The sequence below is a fragment of the Crinia signifera genome, chromosome 3 (genome assembly GCF_055691185.1).
Source record: "Crinia signifera chromosome 3, ASM5569118v1, whole genome shotgun sequence".
NCBI classification, from domain to species: Eukaryota; Metazoa; Chordata; class Amphibia; order Anura; family Myobatrachidae; genus Crinia; species Crinia signifera.
This window is the reverse complement of record NC_139219.1, coordinates 26,659,762-26,673,673: the sequence shown is the minus strand read 5'-3', so window position 1 is coordinate 26,673,673 and position 13,912 is coordinate 26,659,762. Positions and strand designations below refer to the sequence as shown.

General features: G+C 47.8%; 1 protein-coding gene across 1 annotated transcript; it reads right to left on the bottom strand.

Annotated features, from left to right (window-relative positions):
• Positions 1 to 1,225: 1,225 nt before the first annotated feature.
• LOC146062845 (uncharacterized) lies at positions 1,226 to 9,905 on the bottom strand. Its single transcript, XM_083174851.1, has 6 exons — positions 9,243 to 9,905; positions 7,170 to 7,238; positions 5,624 to 5,800; positions 4,726 to 4,776; positions 2,757 to 2,792; positions 1,226 to 1,302 (listed from the first exon to the last, which is right to left on the bottom strand). The coding sequence occupies exons 1-6, from the start codon at positions 9,295 to 9,297 to the stop codon at positions 1,226 to 1,228; spliced, it is 465 nt and encodes a 154-aa protein (XP_083030977.1). The 5' UTR covers positions 9,298 to 9,905.
• Between the last annotated feature and the right edge of the window lie 4,007 nt (positions 9,906 to 13,912).

Genomic DNA, 13,912 nt, shown 5'->3' with positions numbered 1-13,912 from the left:
TCAGGTCACGTGTCCGTGTGAGTTATTTCAGGTCATGTGTCCGTGTGATTTACTGCTAGGGGTAATCAAGGTTTAAGTTGAAAGAAAAGGTTCATCTCAATAATGCATTAGACGCCTTAGAGAGAGCGAGGGCTGCCTAGGCATGAGGGAATATAAGAGTCGGTGCAGTTTGAGATGGTATGACAAAGATAGAAATCAGAGTGTCACTTACCCATAGAAGTGCTGTTGAGATGGGGTAGCCAATCAGGTGTAGAAGGGGTGGTAGCTTAGGTGGAGGTATATAAGAGGTAGTCAGATGATCCATCGTCCTCTTGAGTCTGGATTCCCACCCTCCCTCCCTTGTGCTAACCTACCACATGGCCTTTGGCCTTCACCCAAATTTGGCTCTCATCAATTCTAATTTAATTGGCGGGAGTGCGCTCTCGATCAGCAGTCCAGTTTGAAGTACAGGTGGTCACTGTGAGGTATTGCCACCCTCTGCCAGGAAGGCTGGTGAGTTCTGCCCCCGAGGGGGGACGCAGGACACTTTTAGAACTGTCCTCATTAGGCCCTAGGAGGGGCGGCAAGACAGTCACAGCGCAGGCTGGCTTTGAATTCAATGGGGGCGGTTTCTTCGCCCCAGTTACAAGTTGGGGCGTTGCAGTCGCCGCCATTGCTAACTTTATGACTGGCTGGTTGTCAAGCGCTCTCTAGGCCATCCCTTTCAATAGGGTCATACCACAATAAATACCCTTTACCTTTTTAAACTTATGCAGTGGTTGTCCGTGTCGTTATTTCAGGTCACGTGTCCGTGTGAGTTATTTCAGGTCATGTGTCCGTGTGATTTACTGCTAGGGGTAATCAAGGTTTAAGTTGAAAGAAAAGGTTCATCTCAATAATGCATTAGACGCCTTATTGTGTTGGCTGTCCGGCTCCTGCTCACCTTGTAATTCACCGCAGTAATTCCATTAAGGGGGGGTGGGGGGGTGGGTAGAATGGGACTTGTTTTATAACTTCCCTGTCTCCAAATCTCTGCTGCTTTGCATGACCCCCACTGTGCCAGTGCCGGGGAGATGGCAAGTGACATGCTGCGCGCTGGGGTCGGCCGGCTGGCGAGCCAGGGATTGCCCTGGTGGCTCCGTTTCCATGGGCGGGGTGATCAACCCCCCAAAAAAAAGTAGTCTACTACTAAGATGGATAGTAACACAAATAAATAACACTGCACATTTAAAACAAAATTAATTATTTATATATTTTTAACAATATATTCAAACAGTTTATTTTGTGCCCCAATGAGTCTCCCGATTTCACTTCGTATGGCATCTGTGAAAATAAAAAAAAATGAACAGTTTTAGAACAATAATACAAGTTGAGTACTTTACAGTAAACATTATTACAGTGTTTATAAGCTCCTGCATTCAGCAAGGCACAAAAAGGCCAAGAGGAATCATGACTGGCAGATGGCCTGACGTCATGATGTTGCCAAGCAGAGGCTAAAGGCCCCCATACACTATGAGATTTATCTTACCTGTAAAATTGCATCTGATTTCCCTTGAATTTCCCCGGCTGCTTCCCAGGAGGCCTACATACTGTACAATTTGACACTAGATGTGCCATTCTTTACTGTACAGTACATCCAATTTGCGTCAGATAAATCATACTGTATGTGATTTATCTGATGTAAATTTGGATGTGCCACTGAGACAATGCAGGTTAGCACCTAGCACACTGGCTAAAGCGTCTATGGGACATTGCAGGCTGGCACCAAGCACACTGGCTAAAGGCCCCCATACTGTACATTAGACCGACTTGTCCTAAGGACAATTCGGACCCAATTCTCCTGCGAGCTTCCCGGCAGCTCCCCGGGAGGCTCACAAACAATTTGGCCCTTGATGTGCAATTACAAAACCGGGGAGCTGCAGGGCGGTGAGGAGCAGTGGGGCGGGCAGCAGCGGTGCCGGTGAGGAGCAGGCATGGGGCAGCAGCGGTTCCTGTGAGGAGCAGTGGGGGTGGGCTGCGGCGGATCTCAAATGATCATCAGTGTGCACCGCCGCAGCGGCGGCTATTACAACTTTAAAATAATGTGTCGAATGACTGTCCAGCTTTTGATTGGCTGAGATAGAGCACTCTTAGCCAATCAGCGGCCTCCCTCTGGCGGCAGCTTATTGGCTGAGAGTGCTCTATCTCAGCCAATCAGAAGACGGACAGTCAATGGACACATTATTTTAAAGTTGTAATTGCCGCTGCTGCCTGCCCCCTGCACACAGCACACTGATGATCACCGCCGTGGCCGCACTGCTTCCCCACCGGCACACACACACCCCCCCGCCCCTTAAAGCGTCCCTGGGACAATGCAGACTGGCACCTAGCACACTGGGTACAGAGGGGCAGATGTATTAAAGATCGATATGAGGGAGAAGGGGTATCAGCGCACGTTACTGTATGTGCACTGATACCACATCTCCCCAATGTATTAAGGAGCCAGCATGCAGTAAATGACAGGGGCACTATGCGCCTCTGTCCATATCGGCGCTGCTATCTAAATGATAGCAGGCCAAATGTATGAACGGTCAGCACTGCTGACCATTCAGCCCGCTGCTGGTTTTGCGCCAGCAGCAGGCTGGCGTAGCCCTATCTCAACAGCAGGGACAGCGCTGTCCCTACTGTTGGCTCTGTGCTACAGTATGCTGGGGATCTTGCAATTAAAAAAAAAGGTTTAAAAATACCTGTACTGTACTGTAAGTTACAGTATTAAGAAGTACAAAACTGTACTGTACCTTGTTGGTCTTCGTCCTCAGATGGTGCAGGAGTTGCTGTAAAAAAAAAAAAAGCACTGTCAGTTTACTACTAGTTTAAAACTAAACTTCTAATCTTCCATCCCCCGAACATACTACAGTACCCTTTTTCCCACTATCTCCATCAGCATTGGTGAAACCGAGATCACCTCCACCGACCAAACGCGCGGCCTTGGTGTCATCATTGACTCCTCCCTCTCTTTCACCCCCCACATTCGTGCTCTCTCACAGTCTTGCCGTTTTAACCTACGCAACATCTCACGCATCAGACCATTCCTCTCCACTGACACCACCAAAATTCTCATTCACTCTCTTGTCATCTCCCGCCTTGACTACTGCAACATCCTTCTCTCTGGGTTACCTCGAACACGCCTTGCACCACTCCAATCCATTATTAACGCTGCTGCTAGGCTCATCTTCCTCTCCCACCACTCTACCTCTGCCTCCTGGAACAACCTCCCGCCACCTACTGTATCAGGCTTTCTGATTCCCTTACCTCCTTCAAGAGCTCCCTCAAAACCCACTTTTTTCGACTAGCCTATCCCTCCTCCTAACCTCTTTTGATCCTCCTATCATGCCTCCGTTCCCATCTGTTCCTACAGTACTTACAGTACAGTATCCTATTGTTTTTCGTTCGTCCTCCTTTTACTGTAGTCTGTTAACTCTTATGAGTAGGGCCCTCCTTCCTCACGTACTCACCCTACCTCTTTACCTCACCTGTGCTCCTCTCCTGTTGTTCCCTTCATCTACTGTACTGTACTGTACTTCATTTCAACACCTACAGTACTTCTGAACTGATGCTGATTTTAGTTCTACCAGCTACAGTATACTGTACCCCTATTTACAGTATGCTGTAATTTTCAACACACCCTGTACAGTACGTTACCTTGTAATTTGTTTTTTTGTTTGCTACAGTACTGTATGTACGGCGCTGTGGACACTTTGTGGCGCCCAGGGGCGCTGGAACGTTTTTAGGTTGGGGGGCAAGATATAATCTCATTTTGGCGCACCCTAAATTGCTATACAGTATGTTACCCCCGGGCACTATACACACTGGCAGCGGCATATACACGTGGGCATATACTGTATGCATGGGCATTATACACAGGGCAGCGGCATATATGCGTGGGCATTATACACTAGGCAGCGGCATTTACGCATGGGCATTATACACAGGGCAGCGGCATATACACGTGGGCATTATACACCGGGCAGCGGCATATACATGTGGCCAGAGACACCAGGACTGACATTAATCCAGGGGTTGTCATTTACTCGTAAAAAGTGGAAAAAGTGGCACTGTCACCCCCAAACAGATTTATGTGATTATGTCTGATTATGATAATCAGACATAATTACATAAACCTGTTTGGTTGTGAATCCAGGGGTAAATGACAACCCCTGGATCCAGGAGTCACTGGGGAAGGGAGGGTGAGAGGAGCAGCATTTACTTTTAAGTTTTAGTTGTGGCAGCACAGCGTGATGGCTGCTGCTGCGGCTGTTGTAGGATGCTCCCGCGGCTCCCGCCCATGCACTGATCCACGCGACCAGTCTCCCTCCCTACGGCCCGCATCACGCCCGCCAATCACTGTGGACGCATCACATCCACAGCCACTGTGATTGGCGGGCGCTGGTTCTCAACATCTCCCCGCAGAAGTCATCCATGTGGGCGGGCGGCTGCGAATAGGAATCGGATTCTTGCTGAGGCGCTAAAGCAGCTGTGCGGGCGGGCGGCTGCGATTAATCAGTAATATAGGCGGACGGGCGGGAGGCTGGATCAAGCTTAATCAGCCCACCGCCCGCCCGCCTATATTACTGATTAATCAGCCGCCCGCACAGCTGCTTTAGCGCCTCAGTAATTTTGGGGGGGGCAAGCTGCCCCCTCGCCCCCCCCTTCCGGCGCCACTGGTGGCGCCTAATAAATAAACGTACTGCTACTACTACTACTTACATGGTTGGGGAGGAGTTTGTTCGTACTGCCAAGGTAGCCAAGGGGAATGCACTGTGGAAAAAGAAATGTTTGATCATTTTCTGTAACAATAGTAATACAGTACAGCATATTGTACAGTACATACGGTACATTACTGTACAGTACAGTACAAATACTTTACTGTACAGTACTGAACAATAGTGTCTCATACTGCAGCACATACAGTACTGTACACTAGTGTACTGTACAGTACTGTATGAACACCAATAAAGTCATAAGAATTGTCATAGTGGAGCACAACTTTCTGTGTACAGTAATGTACAGATGGAGCAGCTCCCATTTCAGCTGCTCCTGGAGACAGAATCTCAGGACAGCTATCCATACTGTAGGCCAGTATTCAATGCAGCAGAAGCAGTTGCAGCAGTGAGTGTTGATGAATGAAGGCATTACACAAGTCAGGGGGCATTGTGCATTAGGTGATGGGGGGGGGGGGGGGGTTGAATGCATACTGTAATTACTGTAGGCACTAAAGGGGGGCATTCTTCATACAGTATGGGTCATTCTGTACAGTATACAGAATGGCAATATTGAGGGAATTTTGTAGTGCACAGGTACAGTACAGTACTGTATATGGCTTTACAGGTGGACTCCACAACTCCCTCAATGCTCCACACCATTACTCCCACCTTCCCTCCCTGCTCCACACTACTACTCCTACCCTCCCTCCCTCCCTGCTCCGCACTATTACTCCCACCCTCCCTCCTGCTCTGCATTATTACTCCCTCCCTCCCTCCCTTCTCCACACTATTACTCCCCCCCTGCTCCACACCACTACTATGCTTGATGGGGAAGGGGCCCCAGAGAGATCAATTTATGGGGCCCCAGGATTGCTGTTGCTGGCCATGAATACAGTACTTACACCCTGGGGGAGTTCTGCTGGATGCAGGAGGAAGCGCTGCTGCCACCTCGCTTTCTTCCTCCGAGCGGCAGGAACAGTAGCTCCAATTTTCCTGGGGCTCCGGGGATGAACAGCTCCAGGTGTCCATACTGCAGGTGTCCATACTGTCCTCGTTTGGCACCTCTGGGTATTGCAGGTCTGTAAAAAAAATTGCACCAAAATTTGAGCTTGCTGATACAGTACAGTATACTGTAATACAATAGGTAACAATAAAGTCTTGAGCGTAGAGGATACTGTATGCTGTACAGTAGAGAGGGGTGAAGAGAGACAGAGTGCCTAATTCAGAGGTGAGCACAAGCAGACACACTTGTACAGTATTTCTGCGCATGTGTAAGAGGGCATGGAAGGGAGGTGGGGTATATTAGCAGCACTTGCCTCCATAATATACTGTACTGTACTGTACTGTACTGGTAGAGATACAGTACCAGTGTTGCAAGTAAGGGGGTACGGCGTGGTACGGAGAAATATGTTGCAGGTACGCAGTACCACTTATTCCCTGACCCACTGTCAATTCTATTTTTATTGTAAGTCTAAATATAATGCATCCGCAGCCCGCCCACCCAGTGTTATGATTGGTGCTGTATGCAGCTACTGGCTACTGCTGATTTAGCCTGTCACACGGTGCCGACAGCATGAAGAGCAGGCTCCACAATTGTAAGTACAAGCTGCCCGGCTCTCCCCAAGCAAGAGCCAACCCACCCCCAGTCATTCCGTTTCTCATTCCCTGTCTCCCAATGCCATGCTACTATTGTCATTAATACCCCTTTTACACCAAGTGAGAAACCCAGGTTGGACACAGGTCAGTGTTGGTGTAAAAGGGGCCACCCTGGTCCAGTAACACTGGTTTCCTACCCAGGTCCTGACCGAAGTTAAACACTGGTTGGACCTGGGTCGTGGGTGGTGTAAATGGTCCCACCCCAGGTTCCACAGGGGAGCTCACATGGTTGATGCTGTACTTTTATACCGCTATGTGTCCTTGAGCACTGAATAACATTTTTTGAAAAAATATTTAACAAAATAAACAAACCGACATTTTTCAATGCTACTGTAACTTTTCATGTCTTTTTTATTTTATTTTTTTAATCAATGACGGAAGGTTGACTGGAAGTTTATCAGTCCTAAAATGGACATTTTTTAATGTCATCCAAAGGGAAAAGCAGGGCTGACCCAGGTTCAGTATAAATGACGCAGACCTGGGTCCGACCTGGGACATAGTGCTGTGTAAATGGGGTATAAAGCTGGGTTCAACCCTGGAAACTCCTGTGTACAAAGATCAGGTCTAACCAAGGATTTTGGTTTAAAGTGGGTATACTGTAAGTCACTCCCCTAGCTTTGTGTGACCATGCCCCCTCATGACACATGGCCACGCCCATTTTTGGTGGAAGCTATCAGTACCACCAAGAAAAAAATTCTACTTGCACCACTGTACAATACTGTAACATCTGATGCAGCCCCATAGAGAGAAAAACTAACAAATACTGTAAACAAAAACATGTACTGTACTTACTAGGTGGAGGGCTGATACGGCCTCTCCAGAGCTGTCTGGGAGCTCCCACTTGTTGAGGGGGTTGCTGGGCTGTTGGAAGACATGTCACCGCAATTAGCAAACGGCCAACGGCACGCCAGACACAAGCATTAGATCGACATGGTCTAGGTCGACAGTCAAAAGGTCAACATGGGGTTTTTCACTGTTTTTTTTTATCCGAATGTCGACAAACTGTAGTTTTAAGTGTCCATGCACTCGGCACACTATTTTATTCTCACACAATGCCCCAGTGCAGTGATGGCTAACCTTAACACTCCAGCTGTTGTTGAACTACAGTACACATCCCAGCATGCCCTGCATCAGTTTTAGCATGGCCAAATAGTAAAACTGTAGCAGGGCATGCTGGGATGTGTAGTTCATTAACAGCTGGAGTGTCAAGGTTAGCCATCACTGCCCTAGTGGATATTAGGGCATGAAATACCGCCTGTCGGCTCTTTAAACAGTGAAAAATCCTATGCCGACCTAATGACTTGTTGACCTTGTCCCATGTGGACCTTGCAGTATGTCGACCTAGTGGTGAGGCCCTAATGACTGTCGACCATCTTTAGGTCGACCAACTGAATGCTGCTGCAGGGGCAGAGGACTGGGGGGAGCACATGGGTGATGCTGCACTTTTATACCGCTACAGTATGTGCGCTTCATCACTGAATACTGTATAACTTTTTGACAAAATATTTTGCTAAATAAACCAACCAACATTTTTCAATGCTAACATTTCATGTCTTTTAATTTTTATTTAAATCATCAAGGGAAGGTTGGCTTCAGTTTCTCACAAATACATAAACGACAATACATTAGTGGGGGTTGGTGGTGGAGCTTTACCAGATAGAAATGCTAATGAGTTAGTGTACTTGGAGTGGGGAGGCTAATACTGTAGTGTGATTTTTCCTTTCACAGATACAAGATTCAAATGTAAATGTCCTTTTTAGACAATGCAGTCCAGGTTTATAGCGACCCTTAATCAAATTATCTGTCTGCACTTAACACTACAGAAAGGAGGGTGAACTGGCATCTCTAGTATGCAGCTTTGAAAAGGGGAATCCAGTCATCACATTTGAAGAAAACTTTCAGATTTTCACAAATACAGTATACAGGCCCTTAATCTGATCTAAGCGGTAACGTCCGCATGCGGCCGTTCCGCCGATGTTTTCGATCTGCGCATGTGCAGAGGGCACTCTGCGCATGTGCAGGCGAAATCGCCGCACAATTTTTTTTAACGCCGCAAAGGGGGTGGATAGGGGCGTGAGGGGCTACTTAGCCTCATTTCCCTATGCATACGCCCCGCGTTTCATGGGCGTTCCCATGCAAACGCGGGGCGTACGCATGGTAATGAGGCTGTGACGCATGTGTTGGGGGCGGGCATCTGACATCGCCGGATGTCAGCTGCCCGGCCCCATACATGCTTTTACACGGACAAGTGTCCGTGAGGTCTATGGGTGCGGGAGCTGGTGACGTCACCGGCGCGCGCACACACTCGCGCAATGCATTCCTGGGACCGCTGGAGACCCTGGAGAAGATGCCGGAGGCCTGCTGTTGACGCCCGGGGACTTGGTAAGTATGAAAAGAGGGTTAGGGGTTAAAAAATAAAAAAAAATTCGAATGATTCCAAAAACCACGGTTTTTGGAATCATTCGGATAAGGGATGTCCGGATACCGGATACTCAACCTGTATACTGTACTGTAGTAGCAAACAAAGATGGGTCATAGGAAAGACAGACATTAGGTCTACAAGCATTAGGTCGACCACTGAAGGTTGACATGCATGAAGGTCGACATGACTGAAGGTCAACATGGGTTAGGGAGACATGGTCATTAGGAAAACTAAATTATTAGGTCGACATGGGTATGGTCAACATTCAAAAAGTTCACCATCGAGTTTTTCATTATTGTTGACTGAATGTCGACACAGTCAACATGGACACTAGAAAAGTGCATTGCGTCCCCTCAGCCTCGGCCAACGGCACGCCAACAAAAGACACAAGTTGGAAAGGAAGAAAAAATACACAAACTCAATAAACAAATGACAGGACTTACTCTCAGATGGAGCGGCGCCGCTTGTTGAGGCGGTGGGGGCTGTATCGGCCTGCATTTCCCTCCTCCTCCTCCTCTGAAGTCCTGTGTAAAAATAACATTTACAGTATACTGTAGTGTCCTTTCAAACATTAGTGCATTGGGTCAACACCACTAGGTCGACAGAAAGCAAGGTCGACATGGGTTTAGGTCGACTTTGGTCAAGGTCGACATTTCATTTGGTCAACACACCTATTACAGCATTCCCGCCAGACAATGGGCCTTATTCTGATCGGTGCGGATTTCTCCGCATGCGGTCGTCCCGCCGATGGTTATCGCCTGCACATGTGCAGAGGTCACTCTGCGCATGTGCAGGCGATTTCGCCGCACGTATTCTTTACACGCCGCACAGGGGGCGTAGAGGGGCGTGAGGGGCTACTTAGCCTCATTACCCTATGCATACGCCCCGCGTTTCATGGGCGTTCCCATTATCTGCAAATATTGGGGAAGATGTAGAACCGGCCCTTTGAGGGTGACCAAACTGCTGATGCGGCCCCGGATGAATTTGAGTTTGACACCCCTGCCCTAGTGGATGATACAGTAGGGCATGAAATACAGTTTCGCCTGTCAGCACATGGCGGATTCCAAAAACACTGGAATATACCATGTCGACCTTTTGAATGTTGACATACTGTAATGCTTGTGTCAATTTAATCACATTTCCACCTTGGCCCATGTCGACCTTCCTGCCAGTCGACCTAGTGGGGTCGACCTAATGACTGTAGACCTAAGTTCATTCTGACCGATGTCCCGATTCCCTTTTTTCACAGTAAACCACCCCCACTGTCAACGCCGACCCGAAGCGTGGCGAGCGCAGCGAGCCCACGAGGGGCGGCGTTACGTGTCCAACGACCTTTTCATAACCCCACTATCCACGTCGCCGTGGAGTTCAGAACACAAAGTTTGGCGAGCGCAGCGAGCCACCGAGCCCAGCGAGCACCGGGCGCGAGGGGACACGGATACCTGTACAGATAAATGCTTACCCACGCGGGCTTCTCAGGTGTCCGCGTCCCCTTGCGTTTGTGTCTATCCAATTATCCATACCCGCTATAATAACAGTAAATACTGTACTACAGTACTAATGTACTTTAATTTTGTTAATGTCATGTACTATACAGTACCTCTGCTCAGCTTGGCCCTCAATTTGGCCAGTTTATCTGGCTGTCTCCGAAGCAGGTCACTCCACCTCTTCTGCAGCGAGAGGATACTCCTATCCCTGTGCAGGACTTCCTCTATCTCCTCCTTTGCGCTCCTGTATGCGCTGTGCTTCTCGGCATTACTGGCCAAGGATTTGTCCACATGCCGCAGCAAAATCAGGAGCTCCGCATCACAGAAGTTCCTGTTTCTGTGCGCCATGTTGTCTACAGTATACTGTAATGGTGGCCGCCTTCCACGCATCACATGTCGACACAGGTCACATGTCAAACACAGCAAGTCCCATCATTCCAGTTTTTGTCCCTACATTAGTGTACTACAGTATTTACGGAAGCCCTCCACTAAAAACGGAAATATTCGCAGAACTAATTTGCGCTGTATGAACCTGACCACCATACAACCTTCACTGATTACGGAAACTCTCCACTAAAAACGGAAAAATTCGCAGAACAAATTTGCGCCGTATGAACCTGACCACCATACCTTCACTGATTACGGAAACTCTCCACTAAAAACGGAAAAATTCGCAGAACAAATTTGCGCCGTATAAACCTGACCACCATACATTCACTGATTACGGAAACCCTCCACTAATTCTGGTTATTTTTGCAGGACAAAATACAAAATAAAGTACAGTATGCTGTAGTACAGTATCGTACTGTACAGTATATTGAGTACTACAGTATATCCGGTATACTGTACTACAGTACTAATCGCAGGAATAATACTGTAGCAGCTGCAACGCACAGTTTATTAAATTAAATTAATTTATACAGTATGAGGCCTCCCATATACTGTACTGTACGGTATGAAGACACAATTTTATTAAAGTTAAGAAACTCATTCACTGTATACAGTAGTACTGTATGTCTCCTGGATTGATTACTTTAGCCTACTGACTACCATGTGTACTGCGTTTTGTGTCATGCGCTGGGGAGTGTTCACTTCCAAAATGGATTCTGCTCGGAGGCTGCGTTACAGCTACAGTGAGCTGATCATTTTAGTTAGCTGCCGGGACAAGCCTCTGAGCAGTAACCGGGAGAAGCGCAATGCTTATAAGGATGCGCGCAGGATAATAATGCGCAAGTACTGCCGGCTGCGAAGGATTAGGTCGCTTCAAAGAAAATGGAGCGACCTAGTCACAAGGCAGCCTTTGAAGCTGGAGGCCCTGCGCCGTTCCGTCGCCAGTAAGTACTGTACACTACTCCTGTTACACCCAACGTTAGCAGAACTGGCCAGGAGCTGCATGGCTTATTGAGTCAAGATATACAGTATGAGCATACAGTAGATGTGCGCACATTGAGTGTTAAGGGTGCACAGGCACCCCCTAATGCTGTGCCCAAACCCCCACACTTATTGCTGCTAGTAATACCAGCAATACCTTTTACCAAAGGCTTTTGCTTTTTAGACTTGTATTCCATTAAAACAAGCGCCCATCAATCAATAATGTGTGTTCTGCATTATTAATTGTATTACACCATTGTCATATCACTACATATCTATGTCATCCAGATATGATTTTGACTTTATTTGCATGTACTGTTACACAGAGTAATTAGAAGATTAAAACTGAAATACTGTAGGCAGGATACAGTATAATGGTGTGGCTGAGAGACGTTTTATATTGTAGTGAGTGCACGCCTGATTGGCAGTTAGATACTGTAGACCCAATGGCGGTGTTAGACATGCCCAATAGGTTGTGCTAGGCACACCGCTTTGACAGTGCACCCCCTAATAAAATGTGCTGCGCACGCCTATGAGTATGAGGAAACATCTGTATCCAAGCAGAGGCAGAGGTCACAGTGTTAGTGGCTGTGCGAGTGCTGTCTGTGGGTGGGTTGGTTGTGCAATAGTGTTCGGCATACTGTAATGTATGTGTAAGGGGCATTACTGTATGTGTGTCATGTACAGTATAAATGCATTAATACAGTAATGTGCGACATGTGTAACAGGCATTATGTGTGTCATGTGTATACGGGCATTAATAATGTGCAACATATGTACAGTACAGTACAGTACTGTATGTGTAATGGGCATTGTGTGTGTCAATATGTGTATGAAGGGCATTAATAAAGGTTGGCATAATGTGTAAGGGGCATTATGGTTATAAGGACATTAATAACATGTGTCATGTGTAAGGGGCATTACTGTGTGGTATTATCAGGGGTGCCTAGAGAAAGGGGTAGGGGGTACAAATTACCCAGGCCAAAGTCTGATGGATGATGTCCCTGATCACATGACGGTACAAACATTGGCTGGCGGGAATGCTGTAATACTGTAGGTGAAGGCTGCGTGGGCCACATGTCGAGGTCTTGCGGGCCAGATTTGGCCCATGGGCCTTGTGTTTGACACCCGTGCACTAGAGCGTGGTGGGATAATAAAATACAGTACTTGTACTTTACAGTACTAATGTTTGAAAGGACACTACAGTATACTGTAAATGTTATTTTTACACAGGACGTCAGAGGAGGAGCAGGGAAAGGGCACTTTTGTCATCAAGTGGAAGCGTGGCAAGCGGTATGTGTCCTATCCACTTTGGAGCGGAGTGGATTTTCTAAAGTACAGTATGGCGGGCGCAGCACTTTATAAAATCCAGTCCACGCCTTTTTGTAAACCCAGTAATGAGTACAGTAACTTTATTTAAACAGCACACTTTCTCATTTTTCTCATCTTCACACAGTGCCTCCGCTTGAAGGCGAGGACACCCTGCCCTTGCGGGCCGTTACTGCCCCCAGCGCCTCAGCCGCTCCGTCTGAGAGTAAGTCCTGTCATTTCTTTATTGAGTTTGTGTTTTTTTTTCCTTTCTCTCCGAATTGTGTCTTTTCTTAGCGTGCCATTGGCCCACGCTGGTAGCGTGGGCCAATGGCAGCCTAGCGCAGCCCTGCGTAGTCAGCGTTGTGTCCATGTCAGGGGGGTGGGGGTGGAGCGTTGCGCCAATGCCTCTGATGCACAAAAGGAGGCAATTGCCACTGGCAGTACTAGTGTACATCCGGTACTGCACTGACAAATGCCTCCTTTTGAAACAACCACTATCCAGGGCAGCCGTAAGCAGGGAATGCGCAGCGGTATGTGTCCTATCCACTTTGGAGCGGAGTGGATTTTCTAAAGTACAGTATGGCGGGCGCAGCACTTTATAAAATCCAGTCCACGCCTTTTTGTAAACCCAGTAATGAGTACAGTAACTTTATTTAAACAGCACACTTTCTCATTTTTCTCATCTTCACACAGTGCCTCCGCTTGAAGGCGAGGACACCCTGCCCTTGCGGGCCGTTACTGCCCCCAGCGCCTCAGCCGCTCCGTCTGAGAGTAAGTCCTGTCATTTCTTTATTGAGTTTGTGTTTTTTTTTCCTTTCTCTCCGAATTGTGTCTTTTCTTAGCGTGCCATTGGCCCACGCTGGTAGCGTGGGCCAATGGCAGCCTAGCGCAGCCCTGCGTAGTCAGCGTTGTGTCCATGTCAGGGGGGTGGGGGTGGAGCGTTG

What these genes read in the sequence shown, in the direction of transcription:
- LOC146062845 (XM_083174851.1), bottom strand. Translation starts at nt 9,297, where the DNA reads ATGCAGGCCGATACAGCCCCCACCGCCTCAACAAGCGGCGCCGCTCCA. An exon ending in ACAAACTCCTCCCCAACCAT is followed by an intron (nt 2,793 to 4,725) that starts GTAAGTAGTAGT and finishes TTTTTTTTACAG; the next exon opens with CAACTCCTGCACCATCTGAG. An exon ending in TGAGGACGAAGACCAACAAG is followed by an intron (nt 1,303 to 2,756) that starts GTACAGTACAGT and finishes TTATTTTCACAG; the next exon opens with ATGCCATACGAAGTGAAATC.